Source organism: Trichosurus vulpecula, chromosome 2 (assembly GCF_011100635.1).
Source record: "Trichosurus vulpecula isolate mTriVul1 chromosome 2, mTriVul1.pri, whole genome shotgun sequence".
NCBI lineage: Eukaryota > Metazoa > Chordata > Mammalia > Diprotodontia > Phalangeridae > Trichosurus > Trichosurus vulpecula.
Genome location: NC_050574.1, coordinates 157,809,722 through 157,823,910, shown reverse-complemented (window position 1 = coordinate 157,823,910; position 14,189 = coordinate 157,809,722). Strand labels below are relative to the sequence as shown.

General features: G+C 35.8%; 1 protein-coding gene across 1 annotated transcript in view; it reads right to left on the bottom strand.

Moving 5' to 3' along the window:
* Positions 1–14,189, bottom strand: part of SLC36A4 (solute carrier family 36 member 4) — a 79,119-nt gene that overhangs the window by 9,272 nt on the left and 55,658 nt on the right. The window contains exons 9-10 of the mRNA XM_036745039.1: positions 7,854–8,023; positions 6,339–6,508 (exon numbers count right to left, since the gene is read on the bottom strand). Of these exons, the coding sequence (XP_036600934.1) occupies positions 6,339–6,508; positions 7,854–8,023 (340 nt within the window). The remainder of the gene's footprint in view (positions 1–6,338; positions 6,509–7,853; positions 8,024–14,189) is intronic.

The following is a 14,189-nucleotide window of genomic DNA, read 5'->3' as shown; positions in this document are numbered from 1 at the left end:
GCCTACTTATTCTCACTCTGACTCTCCACTGGTCTTTGAATTATTCAGAAGTTGGATTCCTCATAGACTGTGGTATTCTAAGATTTACAACCCATACAGTGTCACAATGAGAACACCGCCAATCAACAGATGGGTTTTTGCATTGGGGAAACATTTGGAAGAGCTAAAAGCATTATGCAATTTTTCAAATGTAATCCATGTCACTCTCTTCTTATTTAATTCTAGGCCCAAATCCTTATCCATTTGGGTATCTGTCATAGGCACATTCACATATAGATTAATATACTGTCCATCCAACTCTCATTTCCTAGACAAGAGGCAGTTTTCATTGTTTTTCCTGTATGTACTACTAGATGGATCTGTTTAAGTAATCTTAAATTTCAGTGAGAAGGCTCATTTGACACTGGAGGATCATTTGTGACAGCCTCCCCATTACCATCCTGTTTCATAAAGATGCCCACCCTGTACACAAAGATCATTCAAATAAAGATTTTTATCAATATAACAAAGGAAGCATATGGGTCAATAGTTACTGATATCACAATTGCCTTCCGGGGGATATTACTAGTCTATGATTTTTTTCATTCTTTTGGAATCTTCTCTTCCCTGAGATATCTTATAAAGTAATCCCTCAATGATTTCAGTATTGTCACCTCCAGCATGGATTTCCTTTGTGTATTTGAACTTTAACTTTCTAAGTACCATTTCTACATCTTCTAATGGCACATCGGGGATTGCTATGTTAATGTCCAAATGTGGTGGCTTCTCTGTCACCAATGATAAAAACAGACCATTATTGGGCCCAAAGAAAAGTTGAAAAAATGGACTTCTCTACCCTTCACTGGCCTTCACTACAATATGAATGAAAGAAAAGCATTAATTAAAAGTTTATCCATGCCAAGCTACATGTGAAATCTATTGTCCAATTGCCTATTAGACATTTCATATTAGCTATCCCACAGGCAACTCAAATTCAACATGTCCATAGCTGAATTTATTATCTTTTCCCATAGACCTGTTCAAGAGATACAAGGCAAACTTAGAGGGGACAGTGCTAACTTTTAGGTGGCTAAAGAAAAAATTCTATAGAAGGTGATGTTGGAATTTTGAAGGAACCCAGAGATTCTATGAAGTGGAAGTGAGGAAGAAGAGCATTCCAGGAATAGAGAATAGCCAGTACAAAGTCACAGAGATGGGAGATCAAATAGGCCATTATGGCTAGACTGTAGACTTCATTGTAGAGAACAATATTTAAGAAAATATGGAAAGAAAGGAAGCGGATGGGCTTGAAGATTTTAAATAACAACCAGAGGAGCTTTTATTTGATACTAGTGGCAACAGGCAGTAGTTTCCTGAGTAGGGGAAAAAACATGGAGAGACCTGCACTTAAGGAAAATCAGTTTGGCTACTGTTAATAGAGTAGGAAGAGACCTGAGGCTGGGAAACCAATTAGAAACGGGAAAGCTATTGCAATAGTCCAGGTGAAAGGTAATGAGGGCCTGAATTGGTTACGGACTATGCGAATGGGGGAAAAGGAACATAAGACTGAGGTGGAAATTTTGACAAAATCTGGCAAATGATTTAGTATGTGGAGTGAATGAGAATAAGGAGTTAAGGATGATATTTAGGTTGTAAACCTGGGTAACTGAAAGGATGGTGGCATCCTCAAGGAAATTCAGAAGAAGGGTAGGTTGGAGAAAAATGATGAGTTTGAAATGTCCAAGAGTTGGTTGGTAATGTAGGGCTAGAGTTCAAGGGGGACAGTAGGATCAGACATGTAGATCCGGGAATGAAGACAGAAGGAGCAGTAAAGTGTTGTCATGAAAACCCAAAGAAAAGAAAGTGTTCAACAATGTTAAATACTACAGAGAGCTCACGAAAGATGAAGACTGAGAAAAATCCAGTAAATTTCCTTTTTAAAAAAAGTTTTTATGTGATAATTATAGATACGTGAAATCAGAATCCTCGGCGGGGGGAGGGGTGGTGTGACAATTCTGAGCCTAAAAGCCAAATTTAAGTCAGTAGGATTGCTCAGATCTTATGGGAAAAATAGGAATAAAAAGAACTTTGTGTGGAGCCTGGCACCCCAAGCTTAGAATGTTGAAAGGTGAGCTCAATGTCATCCCCTTAAAATAGGCATCCATTCCCAATTTCCCCAATATCATCACCATTTGGTCCCCAGGCTTGAACACTTAATACATCTTTTTACTTTCTTCTTTTTGCTATTCTAAATTACATATGTACAAAGATAATCAATTGGTTTACAGTTGTGGTTTATATTATTTTACTGTTTGCTCCTAGAGTTATTTATTTGTGCCTCACTCTACTATATATATTTAGTAACCCTATCAACAGTCAAGAAGGTGAGCATAAAAGGGCATTTCACAATTTAAGCAAGGACAATACATGAAAATTAATTAATCAAACATTTATTAAGCACCTACTTATATAAAATTAACTGTACTAGAACCTACGGGGAGGGGGGGTCAGTCACAATACCACCTTTCAACATGCTTCAAATACAGATATAAAAAGGAATTAAATCAGAAGGTTTAAAGAATTAAATCAGAAAGTCACTCAATAGATTCACATTTTGAATCTTTTGAACAGAATGTTTCCTTGAAGCATTAACTTTTATTGAATTTATGAACATTCAAACTACAGACTATTCAGGAAGATACTTATTTTGTAAAATGGATACATGTGAACTTTTATCTTCTTTTTAAATATAACTGAAGAAAGACAGCAATGCTATCACTAAAAAAAAAGACTTAAATTATATAGTTAGTAAGGGTCAGAGCTAGGATCACATCACTGAAAAATGATTTGTGCAAGTCATTTAATCTATCAAGGCCTCAATTTCCTCATCTGTGAAATGAAGAGGTTGGATTAAAGACAACTATAAAAGTCCCTTCCAACTCTAAATCTATGAGCTTATGAACACTGAATTTAAAGGGGAAAAATATACAACTCAGCAAAACACCAAATTCCATAACTGAATAAAGCACATGGGCAAAGTAGTTGGAAAAGTCAACTTAAAATCAATTCTAACTGCATAGACACCAATGATATTTCTTAATAGTCTATCTTGGATTTAGTGTATAGATGCAAACATCAGTGAAACACTTCACTATCTTCTTATCTTTACCTAAATAAGCTGTAGCTAATTTAAATAAATGAAATTCTAGGATGCCTTCTACAGTATTTTGACTTTTATTTCACTAAATAGATTTTTTAAAAATTATGCTTTCTGGTCACATCTTCCCTATCTCCCTGGAAGTAGTGGCCACTCATGGCCCAATTCCACTACTGGTCAGCACAGAGGCTCTGACCTAGGCTAGTTCCCTCCTCCTTAGTCAGCTTACTGGACCCCTCAGTCCTGAGGCTTACCATATTGGTTCCAGACTTAGTGTTCAAATGCCTTTTCCTATTGTAGTTTAAAACTCGAGCTCAAAATCCACCAGCTTCAGTTTCCTCAGTAGTAGGGGTACGCTACCATCCCTGACAATTTTAAGAAGTAAAGTTGCTCCTTCTTTAAATATATATTTTCAAAGCAGTTTCCAAGAGAAAAACAGTAAGGATGACTGGGCAACACTTCCTGAAGGATCTATGACTTTACAGCTTCAGGTACACCTTTACTGATCATTACTAACCTTTTCTACAACTTGATGGGCTCTTATTGAATTATTGTTGCTTAAAAAAAAGCCTTCAGAATAAGAATCTAGGCAGAATATGAGATTAGACAAGAATCTTACATGACATATCATGATAATTTCCAAGTGGATCACTGACATAAATATTTTAAAAATCACCCAATTAAAAATTGGAGGGGAATGAGAGATCCTTTCTTTTATATCTGCAGATGGGGAAACTACTTATACGCATTGGGGAAATAAGCCCATATAGAGAAGGAATTGCAAGAGACAGTTATATAAAATTTATAAAAATATAAAGTGATATCATGTCATTATACGAATTTTTACACAAATAAAAGCAACATATCCAACATTTTAAAAAGCTATAGACTTTGGAAAAATCTTTGCATTAAACATTTATAATAAAAGTCTAATGTCCAAAATTTACAGAAAACTGACGCATAAGACTGAGAGTCATTCCCCAAAAGATAAACTGCTAAACACAAACTGACAAAGAAAAGGAAATGTAGTTTTTTTAAAATGAAAAATTATCAAAAATTATGTGAATAGTATTCAACATCACTAGTTATAAGAAAAATACAAATTAAAACAAGTCTAAGCTACTACCATCCACACATCAAATTAAAAAAGACAGTAAAAGAAAAAAAAGATATATATACATATATAATGTTAAGGTTGTGGAAAAAGCATAGTAGTTCCCTGCAGGCAGAGTTGTGAACTTACTGAATCATTCTGGAAAGCAATATGGAAATAGAGAACAGAAGTTGCAAAAATGTTCCTACCATCAATGGCCATCAATCTTACTATTTTTTTATACCATAAGAAGGCTGACAGGAATAAAAGAGCTATTTGAATAGAAATATTCATAATAATAATGTTTTGGTGGCCCTGGAAAAGAGATAAGAAAATTTGCCTCCCCATGGGTGTGAGATGCTACACATGAAGTTACTAAATTTGGCAACTAAGAGATTATTAGTAACTTTGGAGAGAGCAGTTTGGGTTGAATGATGAGGTCATTAACTGTAGAGAGTTAAAATGAGAGGACGCAGAAGCACCTATTGTAAATGGCCTTCACAAGGACTTTAGCCACAGAAGATAAGAGAGTTATGGGACAATAGTGGGGATACATGGATCAAATGAGGGATTTTTAAAGACGGAGGAATTATGTGCATGTTTGCAGGCAGCAGAGAAGCAGCCAATAGACAGGGAGAGATTGAACATAAATTGAGAGAGGGTTTGTGGGGTAAAGATAATGAGTTCAGTTTTGGACATGCTACATTTGAGATGTCTACAGCACATTCAATCTGAGATGACTAATAGGCAGTTGGAGATATAAGACTGGAGTTCATCAGAGAGATTAGGGATACTCAAGTAGATCTGAGAATCATTAGCGTAAAGATGATAACTGAATCCATGGAAGCTGAGGAGATCATCAAGTGAAACAGTATAGAGGGAGAAAACATGAGGGCTCAGGACAGAGTCCTGGGGGATAACCAGAGTAAGCAGGTAGGACCTGGAGAAAAATCTAGAAAAGGAGACTGAGGAGCTATAAGACAGGGAGGAGAACCAGAAACGAGCAGTATCTCAAAATACCTAAAGAGAAGAGAGTATTAAGGATAAGGGTGTGATCAATGCGTCAAAGGCTAAAAAGAGGTCATGGTGAACGAGGACTAAGAAAAGGTCATTAGATTTGGCAGTTGAGAGATCATTAGTAACTTTGGAGAGAGCAGCTTCAGTTGAATGGTGAGTTTGGAAACCAGTCTGCAGAGAAGAGAAAGTCAGAGGAAAGGAAATGGAGGCATCTATGGTAGGTGGCCTTCTCAAATAGCTTAGGCACAAAAGGTAAGAGAGATATGTGATGAGAGTGAAGATGGAGGGATCAAATGAGAGTTTTTTGAGGATAAAGGAAAAATGGACATGTTCATTTGGAAAACAGCCAGTAGACAGGAAAAGATCAAACATATAAGAGAGAATGAGGATGACAGAGAACAATCTTTTGGATAAGATGGTAGTATAATGGGACTATGACTACCCTGTTCCCACAAGCTATATTTCATCTTCATGCAGCCCAGGATTATATTAGCTTTTTGGGCTGCTGCCAAAACTTGGTTGAACCTAAGTGTGTAGCCAAAAGGGATACTACTTGTAGTACTTGCCTCAGAGAGTTGTGATAAATAAAATAATAATGATATATTTTGGAAACCTTAAAGCACAATATAAATATAAGCTATTACCATCATTAGCTACAATTGAAAGGATTTTTTTTGTATTACTGTAATTACTAAGGCAATAAAAACCTTAAAAAAAAGAAATAATAATGAAATAAATTTATAAAGATATTATATTCATTTTCAGGCAGTACTCAAAAGAGTAATGATTTTGTTATGGTACCAAAAGCCTAAATGTGAGTAAAATGACTTTCTTTGTAGAATAGCAAAATTAGACTAGTAAAAACAATTACTATACAATGAAAATGCTCATAGGAGATGAAAAAGTTAAGATGGCATTTTTGAATTTGTTTTAAGTCATAGAAGTATTGATTTATAATTATACATATAGCACTATGAAATTATTTCAGATATCTCTAAAAATCCTCATTTATAGAAACATTAAAATGTAAAGATTGTATGAAAGATTAATATCAATGTAATAATTTAATTAAAAATGTGTATTTATACTTACAGGTAATAAAAACTAAGAAAGTCCTAATAATGAGTTCACAGATTAATTTTGACTTATTTTGAAATTTGGATGTGATTCCTGGAATGATGATTTCTGCTGGAACGTAGAACTGAATTGAGTAAGTCACAAAAATCCCAAAGGAATACAGAATTTTCACTGATTGATACAACCTGTTAAAAATATTTGCACAAAGTTTAATCATCATATAAAGTGCAATCTCTGACTTATAGTACTTTGTATCTCTCCTTTGCTCTTATCACAATCTATTATTATCACAATTTACACTTGTGTAAATATCATAGATCCCTTTTCACTGCACAACCAGTAGACTCTAAGCTCCCTAAAGGTAGGTAGTATGCTATTTTTCCTTTTTGTGTCCCTCGTATCTTGCACAAGGTATGTTCATAACTTTCCCATTTCTGAAACTTTAGCTCTGTATTCAGTATTTCAAGGTATCAAATACTTTGTAGCTAAAGATGATATAAATCTTCAGTTAAAAAAACCAAACCATCTGTGTCTATTTTTATATTTTGACATCTACTATGATTCTTTCTTAGTTTGAAAAATCTACATTGTTAAAGGTGGTCTTTCTCCTGATTCAAAAACATTCATGATAGATCACCTTACATTACAATAATACACACAAATTCTTATTCAATAGATGGTGCTTGCTATTGAGAATCAATCTGAAAATGCAAGGGAACAGAAGGAAAAATGTGCAGAGAAACAATCAACAACAACAAAAAGACATTCATCAGTGATGCAATTTGCACATGGGAAGTGGAAAGAGTAACAGTTGTTTCTTTACTCTCTGCTATAAGGAGAGGAGAATGTAAGCTCCTTGAGAGCAAGGACAGGCCTCTTTTTGTCTTTATACCCCTGCACCTGGAACAGTGCCTTACACACAGTAAGCTCCACCTACCATGTTTGCTGAACTGAGGCCACTGTGGAAGAGAGGTTCAAAAGTGTCCTTACTGGCAATGGTTATAGAAGCTATTACCTGATAATAGGGGAAAACACAACCTATTTTTCTGTGGTACTCAGAGAGGATATATTTCCTTAGATCACATCTATAATAATTAATTTAAAAAGGGTCTCCTCAATCTTATTGATAAAAATCAGTAATGATGTGGCAGTTCTGCTCTTCTCTCTGTTTTCCTCCCATATACTCAGTCCCTCTCCACTGGTTTGTTCAGGCTCTGAACAAACAAGATTTACTTGGCTCCCTCTATGATTTCAACTCTTTCCCCATATGGCAAAGTCCTATTTCTCGATTACTCTGTATTTAAATTATTTTCCTTCTTTATATGCAAAAGTAAGTCATAATCAAAACTTTTTGTCTTTCTGTAATGGGTTGAAAAATGAGTAAATTTTGTACGTCAAATTGAAAAGAAAAAATGATAAAATGTATTTTTAAAGTAAAAGTTCACATATTTATCAAATTATAAATGTAACTAATTTATATTCATATTGAAATTACAATAAATGGAACAAAAATTACGTATGTCTACCTACCATTCATCTTGAGGAAGATTTAAAGTTATGCTGCCTTTGATTTCATCTTGAAAGCGCATATATCCAAGGGTGGCTAATGTTATATACAGAGTAGTAACAATCCCCATGCCAATGTTCAATGCTTCTGGGAAGCGTTTTGTTTCTTTCATTTGATTTTCCAATGGGAGTACCTGAGGATAGGGAGAGATTAAAAAAAAGATACATATAATAAAATGATAAAATCTTGGAGTTGAAGAAGACCTTAGAAGCCTCAAGTCTCATCTCCTATTTTTATAAATAAGGGAACTGAAGTAAAGAAAAATGAAGTGATTTATCAGTGTTATAGATTCAGAACTAGAACCCACGTGGCCTGATTCATAGACTATGACTTCATTTTCAGTTTTACTGATGTCTTTTCTTTTTTTCATCAGTCATTTTCTGATCATACCCTGTCATCTACTCACCCAGTGAGCTTTCCTTTATAACAGAGAAAGAGTCAAATAAAACCAGCTGACATGGTGGGCAGCTAGGTGGCAAACTGGCCCTGGAGTCAGGAAGACTTGAGTTCAAATCTAACTGTGTGACTCTGGGCAAGTCACTTAACCTCAATTTCCTCATCTGTAAAATGAGCCGAGGAAAGAAATGGCAAGCCACTCTTGTATCTTTGCCAAGAAAACCCGAAATGGGGTCACAAAGTCAGGCATGACTGAAATAACTCAACAACTGACGTAGACCATGTATTACTATACAAATACCATTGTGTCCCTCACCTCTCCAAGGAAAGAATGAAAGTACATTTCATCTCATCTCTTTTCTGGGACCAATATTAACCATTATAATTACATATCATTTGACTTGATTTTAGGTGTGTTTGTATAGATTATTTAAGTCACTAGTGTAGTGTTTTCCTGGTTCTGCTTACTTTACATCAGTTCATACAAGTCTCCTGATGTTTCTCCACTTTCCTTCATATCAATCACTTCTTATGGCTCAATAATATTCCAGTACATTCACATACCACAATTTAATGAACCATTCCCCAGTGAATGTATACTCACTTTGTTCCCAAGTTTCAGCTACCACAAAAGTGCCACTACAAATATTGTTATATATGTGACCTTTCTTTCTGTCCTTGATTTCCTTGGAGGTCTAACAATGAGGATTTCTGGGCCAAAAGGTATGAAGCTTGGTGACTTTTTTCAAATGATTGTGTGTACACACACACACACACACACACACACAGTTCTCACTTTACATAAATTCACATTATACAAATTCAATTTTATACAAAGAATTCAAAAGAAATACACATTCCAAAAGAAACCTATGTCAACTTCACTGCACATTACTGTGCTCTTGCCACTCCTGTCCACCTGTGTTCTGCAGCTTCCCACCTGCCCCTCCCTCACAAAATAAACCCTAAAAAAATTCCTCCAAGCTACAACAGAAATATTTAATGCAAATAATTTTTAACAATGAAGTTTTCCTTCTTATCCTAGCTATACTGCTTTTGTTCATGCCAAAAATTTTTAATTCTATGTAGTTGAAATTGTTTTGTTCTGTTTTGAGTATTTAAAAGAACATTCAATGTCTGCCTTGGGAGCTGGCACTTAAGGTGAGGTTTGAAAGAAACAAGGCATTCCAAAGGGCAGGGGTAAGATGGGAATGCCACTGCAGGCAGGAGGGACAGCATGGAGATAGGAGATGGAGCACCGTGTGTGAGGAACCTCAAGGAAAGTGTACTTGAGTCATAATATGCATAAGAGGAAATAATGTGTAGTAAGGTTTGAAAGGCAGGCAGGAACCATGTTGTAAAGGGCTTTAAATGGGAGACAGAGAAGTCTGCATTTGACCCTAATGGCAATAAGGAGCCACTGGAGTTTACTGAGCAAGTACATGGCCAGACCTGTGCTTCAGGCATCTCTATCTGGAGGATGGACTGGAGTAGGTATAATATAGAAATGGTCGAGAGGGCGGGATTAAGGGTGCAAGTAGGAGGGACGCTGCTGTTAGGAAGCTATTGCAACAAACCAGGCAAGGGGAACAAGGGCCTGAGCTAGTTTGTTGTCTGCACGAGTACAGAAGGAAATGCACACAGAAGCTATTGTGAAGAAAGAAGCTGACAAGACTTAGAAAATGGCTACATTTATGGAGAAAGTGAGGAGTTAAAGATGACTGTAACGAATCTAGGTATTTGTTTAGAAAGATGAATTCTGTAAGGGCAACTAAGTAGTGCAGTGGAGAGAGTACTGAGCCTGGAGTCAGGAAGATCTGAGTTCAAATCCAGCCTCAAACACTTACAAGCTATGTGACTCCAGGCAAGTCACTTAACCTCTGTTTACCTTAGGTTCTTGATCTGAAAAATGAGGATAAAAATGATTAAATGAGATTAAATGAGATAACAGTTGTCCCGGGCCTGGCACATAGTAAACACTACATAAATGTTAGTTGTTATGATTGCTCTTATTATAAATAGTGGATATACGGAGTTTGAAGTGCCTATAGGAGTCTAATACAAAATGTTCAACATATAGTTGGTAGTATAGGTCTGGAGCTCAGCAGGTAGACGAGGCAGATACATAAATCAGTCATCTGAATAGGGTTAAACTAACAGCAGTTGATGAGATCAGCAAGTGAAAATGTGTAGAAAAGTGTAGAAAAAGTAACGTAACCTGCTACTGGATGAGTTATGGCTCAGTGTGCTTGAGCTCAGGAGTTTTAAGCTACGGAAGGGCTAAAGCCTACACGGTGAACTCCCAAGAGTGGGGGGCTAATTATTGTTACTTATTTCTCCTACCTTCTATGGCTAAACTCCTTAAGAAAGCCATCTACAATAGATTCCTCTACTTCCTCCCTTCTCACTCTCTTAACTCTCTGCACACTGGCTTCTGACATCATTAACCAAAGTTGCTCTCTCCAAAGTTCTAATGATCTTTTTACTGCCAAATCCAATGGCCTTTTCTCAATCCTTATCCTTCTTAACCTTTCTGCAGTGTTTGATACTATTGATCTTATCCTTGATATTCTCTTCTCTCTAGGTTTTCAGGACACAACTCCTTTTCTGGATTTTCCTCCAGGTCATACCTACTTAATAAGAGTGCCCCCCCAGGGCTCTGTACAGGGCAATCGTCTTTTCTCACTCTTCACTGTTTCACTTGGTGATCTCATCAGCTTCTGTGAATTCAGTTATCATCTTTGCTGATGATTCTCAAATCTACTTAAACATCCCTAACCACTCTCTGACATCTGGTCTTGTATCTCCAACTGCCTATAAGACATCTCAAACTGGATGTGTGGTAGACATCTTAAACTCAGCATGTTCAAAACTGAACTCATTATATATCTTTACCCTGAAACTCTTCTACCTTCCAAACTTCCCTATTATTGTTTTATTCTTTTTTTAAAAAGTTTTTCTTTAACATTTTCTTTTTATATTTTGAGTTCCAAATTCTCTCCCTCCCTCCTACCCCAACCCTAACCAAGGAGAAGACAAGCAATTTATTAATTTTACAAGTGAAATTATGCAAAATATATTTCCATATTAGTCATGTTCCAAAAAAAAGCAAGAAAAGTAAAGTGAAAAAATTATACTTCAATCTGTACTCAGAGTTCATCACTTTTCTCTCTAGAAGTGGATAGCATTTTTCATCATGAGTCCTTTAGAACTTGGATCATGGTATTGATCAGAGTAGCCAAGTCTTTCACAGTTGATCATCATTACAATATTGCTATTACTGTGCACGATGATCTCCCAGTTCTTCTCTTTACTTTGCATCAGTTCATATAGGTCTTCCCATGTTTCTCTGAAACCATCCCCCTTATTTCTTGTAGCACAATAGTAGTCCATCACAGTCATATGCCACGACTTGTTCAGCCATTATCCAACTGATAACCATCCCCTCAATTTCCAATTCTTTGCCACCACAAAAAGAGCTGTTATAAATATTTTTGTATATAGGTCCTTTACCTTTTTCTTCCGTTTCTTTGGGATACAGACCTAGAATGGTATTGCTGGGTGAAAGGGTATGCACAGTTTTATAGGGCATAGTTCCAAATTGTTCTCCAGAACGACTGGAGCAATTCAGTACACCAACAGTTCATTAATGTTCCTATTTCCCTCTCATCCCCTGTAGCATTTGTCATTTCTGATAGGTGTGAGGTGGTACCTCAGAGTTGTTTTCATATGCATTTCTCTAATCAATAGTGATTTAGAGTATTTTTTAATATTACTATAGATAGCTTGGATGTCTTCTGAAAACTACCTGTTTATATCCTTTGACCATTTATCAATTGGAGAATGGCTCTTAGGTTTATAAATTTGACTCAGTACTCTACTCAGTATTTATTTCAGAAATGAAGCCTTTATCAGAGAAATTTACTATAAGTGTTTTTGATATTATTTTATTGTCTATGGTATTTAATACCTCTGGTATTAGAGCAAAATGTAGTTTCCCTGATTATCTCTTTTGATTAGGCTTATTTTTGCTTTGTCTAAGATCATGTTTGCTACTGCTGCCTTTTTTACTTTATCTGAAGCATATTATATCCTCTTTATTTTAACTTTGTTTATATCTCTTGTAAACAATACATTGCCAGATTCTGGTTTCTAAACCATTCTGCTATGCACTTCTATTTTATGACTGAGTTCACCCCATTCACATTCAGAGTTATGATTACCAATTGTTCATTTCTTTCCATCCTATTTACTTGTTTATCCTTCCCTCTCTTTTTTTATTCTAAACCACCTCTAAAGACTGTTTTGCTTCTGACCATTGCCTTCATTTACCTGACCTCCCTTTTATCACCCCTACTTTCTCTTATGCCCCTTCCCTCCTACTCCCATATGGGGTAAGAGATTTCTTTTACCAATTGAGTACATATACATACTTCCCTTCTCTGAACTAATTTAAATGTAAGTGAAGTTCAAACATTGCCCACCCCCCCCCCCACTGTAAAAGTATGTGAGATAATTCCCCCCATTCTTTCTCTCCCTTACCCTTTCTCCAAGGGTATCCCTCTTTCTCACCCATCCATTTTTAAAAACCTCATCCCAACATAATCAATTCACTCTCATACCCTCTATTTAAAATTTTTCTAACTGCCCTAATAATGAGAAATTTCTTAGAAGATATATGTATCATCTTCTCATACAGAAATGCAAATAGTTTAACCTTACTGAGTCCCTTAAGATTTCTCTTTCATGTTTACCTTTTTGTGCTTCTCTTGAATCTTGTATTTGAAAGTCAAATTTTCTATTCAGCTCTGGTCTTTTCATCAGAAATGCTTGAAAGTCCACTATTTTATTAAATATTCTTTTCTTTTCCTTGAAGGATTAGACTCAGTTTTCCTAGGTAGGTTATTCTTGGTTGTAATCCTAGCTCTTCTGCCTTCTGTAATATCATACCCTTCTGCTCCTTTGATGTAGTAACTGTCAAATCTTCTGTGATCCTAACTTTAGCTCCAAGGTATATGAATTGTTTATTTCTGGTTGCTTGAAATATTTTCTCTTTGACCTGGAAGCTCTGGAATTTGGGTATAATATTCTGGAAGTCTTCATTTTGGGATCCCTTTCTGGAGATGATTGGTGGATTCTTTCAATTTCTATCTTATCCTCTGGATCTAAGAAATTGCAGCAGTTTTCCTCAATAATTTCTTGAAGTATGATGTCTAGGCTCTTTCTTTGATCATAGCTTTCAGGTAGTTCAACAATTTTCAAATGCTCTCTCCTTGATCTATCTTCCAGGTCAGTCATTTTTCTGATGAGATATTTTACATTTTCTTCTATTTTTTATCCTTTTGTCTTTATTTTATTGTTTCTTGATGGTTCATGAAGTCCTTAGCTTCCACTTGCCTAATTCTAATCTTTTTTTAGTGTTTAAATTTATTTTAAACTTAAATACAAAATAAGAAAAGAAAAAAAATTGCCATGTACACAGCAGAACATAAGACAGGATTCAACATAAAGCAATAAATTTCCATTTCAAGAAAACTTATTTAATGAATACTACACATCATTTTCAAAGCTTTCCATCTTTTATTTGTATGTTTTCTTTTGTCCTCTGCTGTGCACTTTTTACTTTTTTTCCCCTTCCTTTTCCCCCTCACCACTGAAGGCTACAGAGCTAGTTCTAGGTGTTTGTAAGTTTTTGGTGCTTCCAAGGTGGTATGATTTGGGGAGAAGTATGGCCACTGCTCTCTTGGTACACAGAAAAGACCCCTTATTTCTTGGGATTGCAATCAATACTGCTCCTTAGGGACCCTCCCTTTTTTAGACTAGAAATAATACTATTCCTCAGGGTCCCTAATCCCAGAAGTGATGCTGCCCTTAGGGCTTTCACTCCCCTCAACAGAAGGTGT